The sequence below is a fragment of the Hibiscus syriacus genome, unplaced genomic scaffold (genome assembly GCF_006381635.1).
Source record: "Hibiscus syriacus cultivar Baekdansim isolate YM2019G1 unplaced genomic scaffold, ASM638163v2 tig00111959_pilon, whole genome shotgun sequence".
NCBI lineage: Eukaryota > Viridiplantae > Streptophyta > Magnoliopsida > Malvales > Malvaceae > Hibiscus > Hibiscus syriacus.
The window spans coordinates 53933-70909 of NW_024063223.1; the positions used below are offsets into that span (position 1 = coordinate 53933).

General features: G+C 33.3%; 1 protein-coding gene and 1 pseudogene across 1 annotated transcript; one reads left to right on the top strand and one right to left on the bottom strand.

Moving 5' to 3' along the window:
• The window catches only part of LOC120173571, a 45418-nt pseudogene extending 41351 nt beyond the window's left edge, over positions 1-4067 (bottom strand).
• Positions 4068-7624: 3557 nt separating this feature from the next.
• LOC120173573 lies at positions 7625-9200 on the top strand. The gene is made up of 3 exons (XM_039180689.1): positions 7625-7858; positions 7972-8058; positions 8568-9200. Exons 1-3 carry the CDS (start codon positions 7710-7712, stop codon positions 8662-8664), a joined length of 333 nt encoding a protein of 110 aa, XP_039036620.1. The 5' UTR covers positions 7625-7709; the 3' UTR covers positions 8665-9200.
• Positions 9201-16977: the final 7777 nt, after the last annotated feature.

Here is a 16977-nt window from a genome sequence, read left to right on the forward strand (position 1 = left end):
CTTTCGTGGAAAGAAATCTTCATTATATCTAACTTCTAACCTTGGGGTTGAAGAAGACAAACTTCATAAATAGAAACACTATATGATCGCAACATTCGTTCAGCACCATAATCACTGGTTCGTAAAGCATTTGACACACATTCTTCATTTCCTGTAGCTTCTGCTCAGATTTCTCAATCAGTGATACTCTTTGCATAGTGTTTAGAGCTTTTGTAGGATGTCACTTAAGAACAAAGCTCAGTGAAACCGCAGTGGGATACTTTAACTGCCAGCATCAAATTACCAGAATAATACAACTTCCTGATGAACAAAGCAATTACGTATAGTTAACTCCACTGTCACTGATTTATCATTTTCATTCTTCATATCTTTTATCTCATTGAAAATATTTGCTCAAATAAATGATCTTGGCACATGATGATATGAGCCTTCAGCATGCCCCAATATTTGCTGATATAACGTTCAAAATGTATTCAAAAGTGTTTCTTGCTGATATGAGCCTTCAAAATGAACTTTCAAAATGCCCCCACATAAATCATTTTTTTTTTGAGATGGGCCTTCAAAATGCCCCAACATTCTATTTTGTTGAAATGGACCTTCAAAATATCCCAACCTTTTCATGCTAGTGTGAGCCTTCAATATGCCCCACATGGATCATTTCTGTCTAAAATGGGCTTTCAAATGCCCCACATGGATCATTTCTATCTTTTTCATGCTGATGTGAACCTTAATGATGCCCCACATGAATAATATGGACCTCCAACCTTTAAGTCAACTTTGATAATGCCCCATTTATGGATCATTGTGGCTTTATTCGTGCTCAAATGTGTTTATCTTGAATACTATCATTTTGGTGTTACTAAACAACAGTGTTGTCAAGTAACTTCGAGGGATTATCTTCATGTTATCACAAACTTAAAAGTGATCAATCTTTCTAACAGAAATGAATAAGAGATGTGCTTCTTCTGAGTAAGGTGGTCATCTTCTGCTTGACTGGTTGCATTTTTGCCTTTTTTGCTATGCACTGGATATATGATCTTTTTTCGAACGAGACAATCATACTCTTCTTATAGGGTTGATGATAATGTCACGAGAGACCTCCTGATCTTCGGACCACTTGCTTTCAAGAATGTGAAGTGCTTCATTGCTCATTATTTTTCTCAAGTAGAGGCATAACATTCCTCAACTTAATTCAAGAACATTTCTCATTTGAGATTGTCTTGTTTGAAAATGTTTTCCTCCTTTCTTTATCAAAGAATAAAATAATTTTGTAAAGTATTGTTTCTTATAGGTTCACAATAGAATCAAATCATAAGTATGAGTTTAAAGAATCTCAAAAGAATCAACAACTCTTTAATGTTTTAAAGTTATAGTTCTTTGACAAATATCAAGATTTATGGGTAAATTTCAGGTTAGCTTTCCTATTTTCTATGGTACATCTATTGAAGATTCACTCCTCTCTCATTCTTTGTGAACATTTCCACATGCCTCACTTTTATGACTTGGTATTTTAACCGGATACGGACAAAATGATGCAACTAGCATAGCCAATTACTAGACATCTAGAATACCTCTATTTCACTTCTCTGAAATCTTCCCTTTAACCAAAGCAATGCGAAAATATCGATCTAAAAATGAAATTTTTGTGTGCTTGTGTGTAGTTGACTATAACAGGTGTTCCTTAACTCCCTTAGTCTATCTTTACCGAAACTCTTTATTTATAAAATTTGCCATGGTCTGGCTAGCTGAGATCAGCTTTATTATAATTTGCCTTTATCAGGCTAGCTAAAGAGTTCATCTCATCACAAAGTCTTCAACTTGAAATCACAGTGGAGCATACATCGAATTGCCAAGTACCCGATCAAGGTCATGGTTTGAATATAATCTATTCATAAAGCCAGGGCTTTCGAGTTTCCTCTATAACCAATTGCCTTAGCGGAATAGCTCAGCTTTATTGTATACATATAATATAATAAGCTAGTTGAATATTATCCATAAATCCGGGGCTATTAACCAATTTCTCTAGAGGGACAACTCAAGCTTTATTGTATATATAATAATATAACATAGATATATAACTCTTAAGAAAAACATGTTATAGTCTAGGTGGTTTGGTGGAAATCAGAAAATCTCATCGTTAGAGTTCAATTCCCAAGCAACTGACTTTACCTAATTGTGAAGATTTCATCATCAAACGTCATCAATAGAAAGTAATCTAGACAATTTCGCAAAGTCACACAAAATATGCCCCATGTTATAGGCTCCTATATGTAAATACCAAGCCTTTTATCTAATTCCTTGCACTAGAGAAGTCTATCTCATATTTGTAGAATGGTACAATGTTTGGGTATATTTCATCTGAAGTCAGGTCAAGGTCCTTGTTTTACCAGTTTTCAATCTTGATAATTTGTCAAAGATGTGTAACTCTAATCATAAAGAGTTTTTAATCCTGTTGATATTCAAAGAACTGCAAGATTGAAAATTTGATTCAATGCTCATCACCTTAAAAGCAACAAAAATTTACCAAAAAGGTAGAGAAAGGAACAAAAACAAGTTCAAACAAGATGCCGCAAATGGAAAATATGATTGTGGTGGAGCACAACCTTCACTTATTCAACTAAAATGCCCTACTTTCCCTAAAATGACTGGTGCCCCATTGGATTAGGGTTTTTACCCTCACTTACTCCCCATTTCTCGATCATTTTTCTTGTCAGGACTCCCTTGTCAACGAGCCTTTCTATCTCTTACATCAATGATATATACTTGTCAGTGTGATGGCCCAATACCCCTAGATGAAAATCACAAGCACTATTCGGGTCATAACCATAAGAAAATGGACTAGTCTTCACTCTTAAAGGCCTTGGAGCGAGGTACTGATTCTTGATTAAAGGGGATAGCAAGTTGGAAATGGGCACTTGAAAAACCTTGAGGGTCGTATTTTCCCAAGACATCTTTTACGTCCAGTCTCGGATTACCTCTCCTTTAGCTTCTTACTTGTCATTTCCCACACTTATCTCATTTTTTGGTGTCAGAGAGGTCTCAAGAGTTGGATCATTTATCTCTGCCTCACATGTCTTCCTTTCCTTGATTTTCTTAATCCTCTTTTTATGTCCTCTTCCGTTTACACTTCATTTCTTACCTCATCAACACCATTCGGGAAGCTGACTCCCAATTGTCTGACCAAAACAGACTGATTGTTAACATCCTCCTCTATAACTCCATGAGTTAAAAGATCTGGGACTTGTCGCTTGAAGTTGCTGCAATTCTTGATAGAGTGTCCTCGGGCTGCGACATGATATTCAAAAGAAACTTTTTCATTATGCCATATCGGATAAGGGGGAAACAAAGGCTTAGCCAGTCGTGGAGCAATCAGTTGGGCTTGTAGCAACTTGGGATATAACTGGTTGTACGAAAGTTCTTTTGACCTCACTTTCTCCTTGCCATTATTATGACCATATTGAAACCTTGTGACTGATCATTGAGATGTTCATTTTTAAGGTTCAATGTTTGACCAACGTCTTGGGAGAGATATTGGTTTGCAGATATCCTTCATCAACAAGTTTTGAGCTTCTGGGGCTTAGGTTTTCCATTTTCAAAGCATAACAATCCTTCCATGATGAGGTTTTAAACTTTTAATCTCATTATCGCATAATTTTAAGGAGTGGCTAAACTCTCCAGAATGATAGCCGCATGAATTTTTGACACCTTGCCAATCTGGACATAAATAAGTATTAGGCCTTGGAGGATAAGACATTAGGAGCCCACTTTCAAAAGAAAGGGTAACAAGTCCAAAAATGAGATCGGAATCGGAATCAGAGGTATCATCTTCTTCTTCTTTCTATTGTTTTGTCATTCTTTACTGGTACTTGGTCCTCTTCCATGCTTCTTTTCTTTGACGTCAGCTCCACCGATTTTTGGAGTTGCATTGGATTCTCACGTTCTTCTACAAGTTCCTGGTTATTTGTCCTTCTTGTTTTGGTTACAACACCAACGTTCATATTTTCCTTCAAATCCTTCGTAACTGGATTTTCTAAGAGCTTTTCTCCATGGATCACAACATTCACCATGGCCATTAATTTGTTCATTTGTTCTTTTGATTCACTTTAGAATTTCTCTGTTTGACCATTTGTTCCTTTGAATCATCTGGAAATTTTTGCTTGATCGATCATCTCTTGTGAGTCTTGATATTTTTCTCTTGGAGTTTCTTGATTCTACAAACCCTTACTAAAATCTCATTGATGGTTCTTATCCTTCTCTAGGAAGACCACGTTAACTCCAATTTGATTTTGAAAATTTTGTCATAGAATCCTCCGCGAATTATTCCCATATTTTCATGATTTAATGCATGAAAAATAGTTTGAAACAAAATGCAAATGCATGATAAGATTGAAACTATAAACATAATTATGCAAAGATGAAAATGCAAATGCAAATGCAAAAAAAATGAAAATGTAAATACAAACGTAAAAATGCAAAGATGCAAATGCAAATGCAAATGGAAATGGAAATGGAAATGCAGAAGGTATCGATTTCCAAAAGTAATCATTCTTAGAAAGAGTTTCATTCTTCCAAAAGAACTTTCATCTTTACAAGAAAGATCAATTCTACAAATACGGTTTAGCCTTTTTATTTAACTTCATGATCTCAATCATGATCCCAATAAATTTCTCTTCTTTCTAGAAATGACTCCAAATAGAGATGATGAGTAGTTGAACGTAGCCTTTGAGTTACCTTCTCTCCAATATATGGCAATCATTTAAGGATTTGAAGGTCTCTGTCAAAAAGCTAGTGCAAGATTTATATCTCTCTAATCTGTTCAAGAAATCGCAACAACAGCCTCCACGTGTAGCAAAGTCTTTGAGAACTAGACCATCTATAGCCAGAGCAAAGGTGTCTAATCTCTTATCTTCATCCATACGCTCGAGTATCACCTTCTTGAGGTTATGCCACAGAAAACACTCACTTTCTCCCATTTATTAGATGTTCTCTACTATCCAATTTTCACCTGTACCAGTAATCTTTACCACTTTACTCTTGAAGGATTGGATTTTTGGAGGTTTGGAATAAATTCTATCCACCTGGAGGTTTTCAAAATTAAATAGAACTGTATACTCCTCGATTATTGGTGTCAAATATTGTCTGTTGAAAGTGAAACAACTGTACGCAGGGTTCCAGAATCGAACCAAAGCCTTGAGTAACGGTTCATCTATTTTTACATAAAGGAGCTGAACTATGTAACCATATTTCTTGTAGAACCTCTCTTTGGTAAGTACTCTCTAAATATCCCAAATCTCTATCAGCTCTTGTAGATCATTCTTGCTTGAGATTGACACTGACATTTGTGATCATCTGTGATACGTAATCCCCAGGCAAGCCCTTTTTGTTTTTTCAGACTAAGCTTGAACCGCTGGATTGAGTTATTCCTTGTTATGAAAACTCTTTTCCATTTCAATGATCGCTATTCTAATATGATGATTACTTGGTTTAATCAACACCTTTCTTTTATTCATGATGATTATGCAAATGTGAAGATGCAAATGCAGATGCAAAAGTGATGCAATGCAAAGAATGACAAAAAAATGGCATACGCTAAAGAAAATAAATAAATTAGTATGGGCGAAATAATCAATAAAATTAAAAGATGCTATTTAAATAAAATATCACACCTACCCAATCATGATATCTACCCGATCATGCTTTTATTAGATATTAATCCAGCCCAAACATGCTTTCTACCCAAAATAATTATTTTCAATGAAATGATCCTAACCACATGGTATCTAGTTCGCATGATGTTATTCAACAGAAAATAAAATGGTTCAGAAACTCTCCTCTTTGTGTATACTTAATTTGGGTACCTACTGACAGTTAGAGGCTCGGTATGTCTATACCTAGGATGACCGTTCTACAGTTCACTATATGCATGGTTTTGGATCTAACGGGAAAAGGTACTCGAATTGTCCTTAATGTTGGTGCCCCCTTGGCTACCAAACCCTTAATCCTTGCCCATTATAGGCTCGTGTGGATCGAGTTTAATTCGAGAGGATACATTCCCTTATGTCCATGCGGAGAAACAATTTATTTCACATAGACATAAGGTATATGAACCCTAAAGATTACTTGCTAAAACCCATGCGGAGAAACAAATTATTTCACGTAGGTTAAACTTTCATCTCAACTTAAAAGGGACAAAGCTCGTAAGTGAGCTTATGGTATGTAAATGCTCGTGATGTGTGTGAGGAGGAACATTCAGCCCTTTGACTCAAAAGGAAAACAAAACCACTCGATCAAAAACTTGGACAGATCTGAAAGCAAAAATCAAAATGTTAGTATAACAAAAAATGAAGCAATTACAAACTTCAATAAATGAATCATAAATTAACTAAAAACTTGAATTCATAATTTCCATCACAACGACAATGTATAAACGACTTACAGCTTGACTCTGTAAAAAGTCCCCAGCAGAGTCGCCAAGCTGTCGTAACCATTTTTCGGCGGGGACAATCGTTTAATTATTTTAAAAACAGTTACGACTTTTAATTTTGGAAAAATAGGTGATTTTGGATTATTTTGGATGTCGCCATCAACCTTTGATTTAGGTAGGTCGAATACCTAAAAACGTCTTTTAAAAACAATTTTAAGAAAAATCATTTTTTAAGACAAAAGCTAGTCTGTGTTTACCAAAGATTTGCTTAAAACGGGTTCGGGAGTCGGTTACGCGTGGGGAAGGATTAACACCCCCACAACGCCCAAAATTGGTACTGTGTGGCTTACACGTTGTCGTAATAGTGGAAATTCTGAATTGAATATAAGATTAAATTATGATTTATTTATTAAATATTGATTAACTTGCTTAAAATTAATTAATTAAAAATCATTTTACTAGAATAAGAAATCTTGAAAACATGAACTTAAAGGATTAAAATAACATAAACGTATATTTAAGGGACTAAATAACAAAAAATCAAAATCACCAATATTAAAAAAGTACATGTACTAAAAAAATGAAAATAACCCACAAATAATTTAAAGGACTAAAATGAACTGAACAGAAACATAAAACATTAATTAAACCAAAAAATAGTGACTAAAATATGATATTTACAAATTAAATGCTCAAAACGAAATAAAACATAACTTCATTTAGTGGTTGGAAAATAAAGTAACAAAGATAGAAGGACCTAGATTGTTAATATACTTTAACCAGAAAACATGCAAAAGGCAAATCATGGTATACTAATTTCAAAACGTATACTATAAAGTGATATGCTAACATGGGATTTTGTTTCGTATAAAAATAACAACGTGGGACCAAGTTAAAATGCACGTAGAATATGAAGGTAAAATTAAAAGGTTTAGGAAACATGAATTTTTAGGACTATAATGCGCTAAATTAAAAAAACGTGGCTTCTTTAGTAATAAACCCATTCGCACCAAAATGAATTTCCCTAACCCCTGTTAAATGATACACTCATCTACACTGAAACGGAAGCTTGCAAGATTGTTTGGTACCCTATTTATTGTTACTGCTTAGTTGGAATTAAAACTTTAAATTATTATTATTTAACCTAATAACTAAATCTATTTCCTTCTAAGCCTAACCCACTATCGTCGTTTCTCTCATCTTCAACTCTCTCCTTCGGCCACTCAACAAAGGTCCTTCAACTCTCAAGCCAGACCTTGACTGGAGAAGGTCCTAAGCTAGCCCAATGAAACACAAAGCCATTGCTTCCCTCTCAACCCTCTCATTCATTCAACTCGAGAGTTCTAACACTCTTCTTCTTCAATCTCATGCGGCACCGCTCTACTCTTCTACGATGACTCCTGTTTTCTCATGTGAAAATCCATACACAACAGGGTAAGCTAGATCGAAACCATCTTCTATTACTCTTACACTTTTTTATTTTTTATTTATTTTTTAAAAAAACCAGATCTGAAAACCTAACTTATAATCTACATGCAAGCTTTTAGAAGCCTAAGAGTTCTCGATCTTTCAATTCCTCCTCAACGAAATCACTTCGGCGACACTGGCTCCAGCGAAGAGACCTCCAACATTCGGTAAACTCAAATGACCATTCTTTTCTTTGTGCTTATATTTTAAAACAAAACACACACACCATAAGCTATAACACATAAATGAATTAAAAAAATCAAAAGGTACCTCAATCAACTGCTATTACTTTATGTTAATTCGAAAACGAAGGGGTTAAAAAACCCTTTATTTACACTGCTTGACAACGGAATATTTAGAGCCCAATACATATATTTTTCCGAATCTAGTAGCAGAAGACCCCCTCCATTTTCAATTTGTTTCATGTTCTTGCTTGCTAATCCCCCCTTCTGTTCGTATTTTCTCCTCCTTCCTTTTTCTCTCGATTTCTCTTCGATTTTATTGTTGAAATCTTCACCGAATCTCCTTGGATTCATCTGTATTTTCTTTACATTTGGTAAGATCGTGACAGGTTTAGGTATGATTTATGTATTTGCTTTTGACTTTGATACAATTTTGATTTGTTTTGTTGTTCGGTTGGCTGACATAATTGATGATGACATTTCAACTTGCTCAGAGGTGACTCTTCTTGTGACTCGTCGGTGGAGAGGCTTGGTATTGTTCCTGATCTGGTCTGTTGGGTCGCTGGATTTTGGGACTGGGACTTTGGATAACTCTTTTTAACTTAGGCCTGAAAAAATGTAATTAATTAGTAATAAGATTAATAATAATAATATAGATAATAAAATACTAATATAATTAATAACATTTTTTGGGACCCGGACATAAATGGGTGTTTACAGCTGCCCCTCTTTGCACATTCTTGTGTTAACAAGAATAGGGCAAAGACGAAAAAAAACAACCAATTTTTGTCCGGTTCTCTTTTTTGGTTTTGAGATTTGTTGTTTGATTTGGGAGACGACACGACTCATGCGTGCTAAAGAGTTCTGGTTATCAAGGATTGACACGGCTCCTACATAATGAGGAGATCAGGTCGGGTGATGACACAGTTCCTACGTGATGAGTACGTCAGGCCATCTATAGGTGATAAACGGTTCCTACGTGATGAGGACGACTGGCTATCTGGGGTTGACACGGTTCTTACGTGATGAAGAAATCAGGTTGGTGGATGACAAATTGTTGTAACACTAAGTCGATCCATTGGGCATAATATTCTTCAATATATTTACACTAAAAATACTAACTTTAATATAATGACCAAATTCAATTAAATGTAAAATTAAATCTATAAAATTAGAAATAATCCAGTGACCTAAATAGAAAAACAAGGCAAATTTATGGGGATTTAAGTCGTAATTTACCCAGTTATAAACCTAAACAAGTTCTAAACAAAATAAAAATGAAAAATAACACTTAAAGACCCAGAAAATTGACATAAAATCATATCAGCCCAAATCTAGCTTCCAAGATGTAAATAAGAGCCTAATTTAGGGACCTAAAGAAAAATTACCCTTAATTATTTAATATATATGTACTACTTAAAATACTAAGCATAATCTAATTTTAAACTACCCTCATCAACCGCATCATCCTTCTCCACTTTCTCCCTCACGCCCCTTCTTCTTCCTCACTCACAGATATCTCTTTTCCTTCCTCAATGAACACCGCCGAGAGGCCTTAAGGGCTTCAAATCACGCCTCCAGCACCCCCCTAAACACCATATCCCGGTGGTATTTTATCCATCCGACCGCCTTTAAGAACTACCAAAGAAACTTAAACGTACGAAGACCGAAGACCCAACTCCACTATTTTTTTTCCGGTGACCTCAGGATACCTTGACTCCGACGATGAGAACTCACATAACAAGGTAAGCTAGATCGATACCCTTTATTACTCTTACTCTATTTATTTTTAAAAACCCAGATCTAAAAACTAAATTTAATCTACATGCAAGCCTTCCAAAGGATACCCGACTCCTCGGCCTCGAACCTCGGTAATAACAACCGGATGAAGAATGAAAACAACGCCTAAGGTACAAAATTAGATCCTTCAATATTGATTCATTTAAAAACCATAAAACGAAACCTTCTGAAATATTTATTTCTTTTCTATTTTTACGAGAAATTAAACAACGTGCTTGCTAAAAATGAAGAAAAATAAAGGACCTTTGAACCTATGCACTATTTTTTAGAATGAGTACTGCTGAAGGATAAAATGTTTTTTATGCTATGGATGTTTGATTATTGGACTTGAAAATTGCTGATAACTTTGATATTTCTTCTGTGAGAGAAATATTTGGTAATGTATGAATGGATAAGGGTTACTAATAATAATTTTTCATATCATATGCTACCTTTTCTTCATATTCTGCTTTGAAAAATAAATAAATAAACACATACACACACTTAACACATAATGGAAATAAAAAAGAAATCAAATACCTCAAGAAATTGCCACTGACTTTCGTTAATTCACAAAAAAAAAGGATTGAAACCCTTTTCTTACACTACTTTTGAAAGATAAAGATCAGAATCCCCTGTTGTTTTTGGTATTATTTGCCCCTTTTGACTTCTTTTTTTCTCTGTTCCCCCTGTTCGTGAATGCCTCTTAATTTATTATTGATCTCTTTACCAAATCTTCATGGATGCATCTGGATTTTCTTTTGGTTGGTATGAAAATGACAAGTTTAGGTAGTATAATTAATTTTCTTGACTTTGTTTGATTGAAGCAGGTGATCTGTCACTGTGGATGATTTGTACAAATTGGCTCTGAAGGTGGCGCGACAGATGAAGTGTTAAAACCCTAATCTGTTTAGGGTTTTAAGTTGGGTAAGATTTTGGGTTACTGGGTCTGGATCGGGTCTCCATCTGCTTCATGGGCTTCTTGGATTTATAATTTGTTGGGCTTTATTTTGTGGGTCTGCACAAAATATAAATAAACTAATTAATAATAATAATAATTTAATATTTTTGGCCCGGACAAAAACGGGTCTACAATATATATTGTAGACAATTTTCATCTAATGGATCGACTTAGTGTCACAACAATTTGTCATCCACTGACCTGATTTCTTCATCACGTAAGAACCGCGTCAACCCCAGATAGCCAGTCGTCTCATCACGTAGGAACCGTGTTATCACCAATAGATGGCCTGCCGTACTCATCATGTAGGAACTGTCATCACCCGACCTGATCCCCTCATTATGTAGGATCCGTGTCAATCCTTGATAACTAGAACTCTTTAGCACGTATGAGTCACGTCGTCTCCCAAATCAAACAACAAATCTCAAAACCAAAAAAGAGAACCGACAAAAATTGGTTATTTTTTTCGTCTTTGCCATATTCTTGTTAACACAAGAATATGCAAAGAGGGGCAGTTGTAAAACACCCAAAAATATTAAATTATAATTATTATTATTATTAATTAGTTTATTTATATTTTGTGCAGACCCACAAAATAAAGCCCAACAGATTATAAATCCAAGCAGCCCATGAAGCAGATGGAGACCTGATCCAGACCCAATAACCCAAAATCTGACCCAACTTGAAACCCTAAACAAATTAAGGTTTCAACACATCATCTGCCGCGCCACCGTCAGAGCCAATTTGCAAAAATCATCCACAGTGATAGATCACCTGCTTCAATCAAACAAAGTCAAGAAAATTAATTATACTACCTAAACCTGTCATTTTCATACCAACCGCAAAGAAAATCCAAATGTAGCCATGGAGATTTGGTAAAGAGATCAATGATAAATTAAGGGGGTCTCGAAAGAAATAGGGGAGGAGAAAACAGATTCAACACAGAGGGGGCAAGCATAAAACATATACGCATAACAAGAAATATTTTTTCGGGGAAGGAGTGTTCGAATAGCAACCTCTCGGTAATTCAGGGGGATTGGAACAAATTTGTTGTAATCATTTCCCATTTTCAAGAAATCAATACAAAAAGAAAGAGCAGTGAGCATTCTTCTTTGATTATTCTACGTTTTTTTGTGCTTTATTTCTTCCTTTAATTTTACACTAAATCATACAAAGCAAAAAATAAGAGAGGGAAGGGGTTTTAGTTACCTTAGTTGTCTTTTCTTCTCACCGGTTGTTAGAGAAAGGAGTGAAATAGAACATAGTTTCGTTAGGTTTTTCGGTTTATAATCATGGTTTCTTTTAGAGAGGGAAATAAATGGCTTTTAGGTCGGTTTGGGTATCAATTAACCCTTTTTAGTTGTCTAAGCAGTGGTCGGTGAGGACTAAGGCTTTTAGAGTCTTGATTGTGGAAGAGAAAGGAAGCTATGGTGAGGGTTTAGCAAATCCTAGATGTAGTATGGTTTACCTGGTTGACACAGGAGGTGACCGGAATGAGAAGCAACCATCGTTGAGTTGCTGGATATGTTGAATGGTAAGGGAGATGACGAAGCGGCTGAGAGGAAATTTTGAGAGGAATAGCTGGGAGTAAACGAATTTGGGTTTAATTTTTAACCTAAATTATTTATATTAATTTATCAAAACTGCAGTGTTTCAATAGCTTGTGTTTTGTGGAGGGGTAAACTCTTTGGTTGATCCTTTGATTTTTGAAGTATTCAATTCGGGTCCTTAAGTGTTTTAGTTTCTAATTGTAGCTCATAAGTTTCATGCAAATTTTATTTCATCCCTAATTGTAGGTTTATATGTTTATAATTTTGTCTCTGTATTTTGTGCGTATTTGATTTTATCCTGAACGCTAATATTTTCTTTAATTTACACATTAGAGCTCCAAGTTTTCTCATGTTTTATTTTAGTCCCTGTTTTTAGAGTAAGTTTAATTTATTTTTGTATTTTGAATATTTGGTTTGTTATTTTGAAAATTTTCCTTTTCAATCTAATACATGTTTAGGAATTTATTTTTAATTTCAATATTAGTAATTATGTTAATTTATTTTAGTCCATAGATTACATTGTAAATATTTTAGTCATAATTTAGAGTTTTTTTTAGATTAATTTTTTAAATTTAAATTTAGTTTAATCTTGTCCTTTGTGTCTCTATTTAAAACTTGTACATGTGTGCAACATCATTTGTATATTACGGTTTAAATGTTTTATGTGGAATAAATGTAAATTATATTAAATTATTATTTATTCATATATTAACTTGGATTGTTCAATATTTATTCTTTTTGTTTTAGTCCCTTAATGATTTAGTTTGCTAATCTTTGTTACATCATGTTGTAAATTGGTAATTAAGTGTCGTGTTAACGTCTATATTAATCATAATGTATATAACATTAATTTAAATTTACTTGATTTTTTCTAAGTATGTAAAGTAGTTTTAATTATATTTATTTAATTAGTTTATCTATCATAAAAGCTTTAATGTTATTTAATTTATATTATAAATCGGTTTATTTGTTATTCATTATACTTTCAAAATCTTATGTGTTCATATGTATATATATTTTACTATTCTAACTTTTAGCAAACATTATTTTATTGGTTTTAATGTTTTATGTTCTTAATATGTATGTTAATATGTGTATTTGTTCGAAGTACATGCTATGATTTAAAGGTTTTGTGTGATAATTGTGTTTCTTGTATGAGTTTTCTTTATTTCAAATTATGTATATATGTATGCATATTATGTTACTTTCTAACTTTACATATTCATGTGTATATTTGTTGGTTATTATAAAATCTTATTTATTAATTAAATTTAAATATATTTTCTTTTATTAATTAAGTGTGAATGTTTCAATGCATTTTTATTAATTCATTTTATTGCAAATGTCAATATTCATTTTTATATGCGTTAGTCGAAGATAGAATATTTCTTTATGAATGAGAAATAGCTTTTTCGACAAAGGATTGCTAATGTCGAGATTTCTTTTCATATTAAAAATTTCTCTTTTAATTAATAATTCAAAACAAATTAAACTTCGATAAAAGGATCATATTTTAACTTTATTTAATTCATGGTTTTCACCATTTACGACAACGTGAAAGCGACACAGTACCAATTTTGGGCGCTGTGGGGTGCTAATCCTTTCCCACGCGTAATCGACTCCCAAACCTGTTTTAATCGAATCTTTGGTAAATGCACCAACTTTTGTATTAAAAAATTATTTTTCTTAAAATTGTTTTTAAAAGACATTTTTAGGTATTCGACCTACCTAACCCAAAGGTTGATGGCGACTCCTTTCAATTTTACCCAATTTAATTCAAAACCACCCAATTTTCCCAAATTTAAAGTCGTAATTGTTTTTAAACAATTAAACGATTGTCCCGCCGGAAAACGGTTACGACAGTAAGATCGTGACAGGTTTAGGTATGATTTATGTATTTGCTTTTGACTTTGATATAATTTTGATTTGTTTTGTTGTTCGGTTGGCCGATATAATTGATGATGACATTTCAACTTGCTCGGAGGTGACTCATCTTGTGACTCGTCGGTGGAGACGCTTGGTACTGTTGCTGATCTGGGTCTGTTGGGTTGCTGGATTTTGGGACTGTCCTTTGGATAACTCTTTGTAACTTAGGCCTGAAAAATGTAATTAATTAGTAATAAGATTAATAATAATAATATAGATAATAAAATACTAATATAACTAATAACATTTTTTCGAGACCCGGACAAAAATGGTGTTTACAGACTCAAATTTACAAAATAGAGCTTTGAATATACATGCCCTCTAGAAATTTGAGACGTACTCTACTCTGTTGTTTGGTCTGGATTTTTTCTAGTCAAAAGGCTCCTCTACTAATCTTCACCTAATCTGTGTAAGGAAACAAATTCCAAAGCTGAGCTAACTAGCTCAGTGTCACGCTAACAATTAAAATATACTAACAAGGGTACATTCACAACATGCTTTAATAACTTAAAACAATACAATGCATCATAATTACAACATTATTGAGTATCCTTACGATACTCACTCTCTACGCTATGGTAGACATCATGGTGTGGCTGAGGGATTTCTGCATCTTAGAGCTCACGCACACCCCTTTATTCTACCGAGGATGTGGCCCCCTGAATCACTGCATTGTACACCACACCCTTCCGCCCTAGCTAGTTAGTTTTAAGGGCCTTGCACCCTACCTATGGATATATAGACTACATCTATACTTTTAACACCCTAAACTAGAGGAACCCGGGTGTCGAATTGTTTTCTAAGCATCAACCAAGGCTAGTTTTAAGTCACCCTAATTATTTGGTTTCTATGTTTGAATTAAACATCGTAAATATTCTCACTTGTATTCTTATTTTATGATATACTAAAGTATTAGGGTATCTCGGGTCTAATTCCCTTAAAAACGATATTTTTACCCAAAATAGACTAAAAGAATCGATACTAGCCCAAGAGTATCGATACTCCTGCAAAAGTTTCAATACTTTATATAAGTACCGATACTTTTAAACATTCTATTCTACCTAATTTTGACACTTTCTCGGAGTTTCAAAACTATGACTCAAAGTTTCGATATTATTGAAAGAGTATCGATACTTCTACCTAGAAAACACATTTCCCAGAAATGAATACAAGTATCGATACTTGACCTGCAAAATACTTAAAAACAAACACAAAAATGTTATATCTCACTCCAAAGACCCTCGTTAGGTCCCCAAACATGCTTAGAATCGTATGTGTCATAAAAAGGGCATAAATAAGGCTTATATCGTGTTTAAAATTCCAAAACATAAAATCTACCATTATATGCTAAAAAAGCTTATTTCTTACATTCATGCGATTCAATACATTAACATGACCCATTAAGAGTATAAATAAGTTGTAAGTGTTGATACCTTGATTTTCTAGGCTAAAGCAATAGCTCCAACTCACTCAATGGAAGCTTTTTCCTTCTCCTTTGTCTTAGAGGCTTCACCCACTTATTTCACTAATCAAAATAATAAAAAGAAGTTTCTAAATAATCTATGTAATGAAAATAAGGATTAGAATACTTCCAATAACCTAAATCCAACAAAAACAACCTAGAATCCTTGGATTTATTAAACCTCCCAAAAACCCATTTTGGAAACCATAGAGGAAAACTTGAAAAATTGGGCTTAAATTAAAGGTTGAAGAATGATGATTCATAATCTTACCTTGGCTCAAGATAACTAATATTAGATTGCTTGAATCTTAGATCTTGAAAGGAAAGGAAATGAAAAATGCTAGAAGAAGAAGGAGAAGAGTTAAAGCTAATTTTTTTTTCACAAGAAAATTGGGCTTAAATTAAAGCTTGAAGAATGATGATTCATAATCTTACCTTGGCTAAAGGTAGCATATTTAATAAAAGTGATCAATGTTTTATTAAATATGTTGGTTTGAATTTTTGGACAAGAACGCTTGCTCAGGTCAATGTAATAATGATTCCTTGAACTCAACTCTGATCATACTTAATTTTAAACAAATTATTTATAACAATAAAATTTGAGTTCAAAGATATTTGAATATTTTAAAAAATAAAAATTAACTTTTGGTATTTGATTTAATTTTAAGGCAAGGGTTATTTTTATTTCTATAGTAGGTTCAATTATCATTTTCGTTCTTATGATTTTTTTATCAATTTAGCTCTCGAAGTTGTTTAGGCTATTTATCTTAACCCTCAAAGTATGTTTTAATTAACATAACAATTAGTCTTATGCGTTTATCAACGCCAACAATTTTCACATCGGCCAATGACGTGACATTTATTAAAAAAGTAAATAATAAAATATTTACTAAATACAATTGTTAGAAAATATCTTCAAAAAGTTGACCTAATCCCTTAATCTCACTGCAATAAATAATAAAATTTTAGGAATTTGTTCTAATCGTTGTTGTAGCCACTCATTTTCGCTCGGGGTGTTATTTAATATACATAATATATATATAATATATAGTTTTGAACACATTTTGAAAAGATATATAATATATAGTTTTGAAAACATTTTTGAAAAGATATATAATATATAGTTTTGAAAACATTTTTGAAAAGATATATAATATATAGTTTTGAAAACATTTTTGAAAACATATATAATATATAGTTTTGAAAACATTTTGAAAATATATATA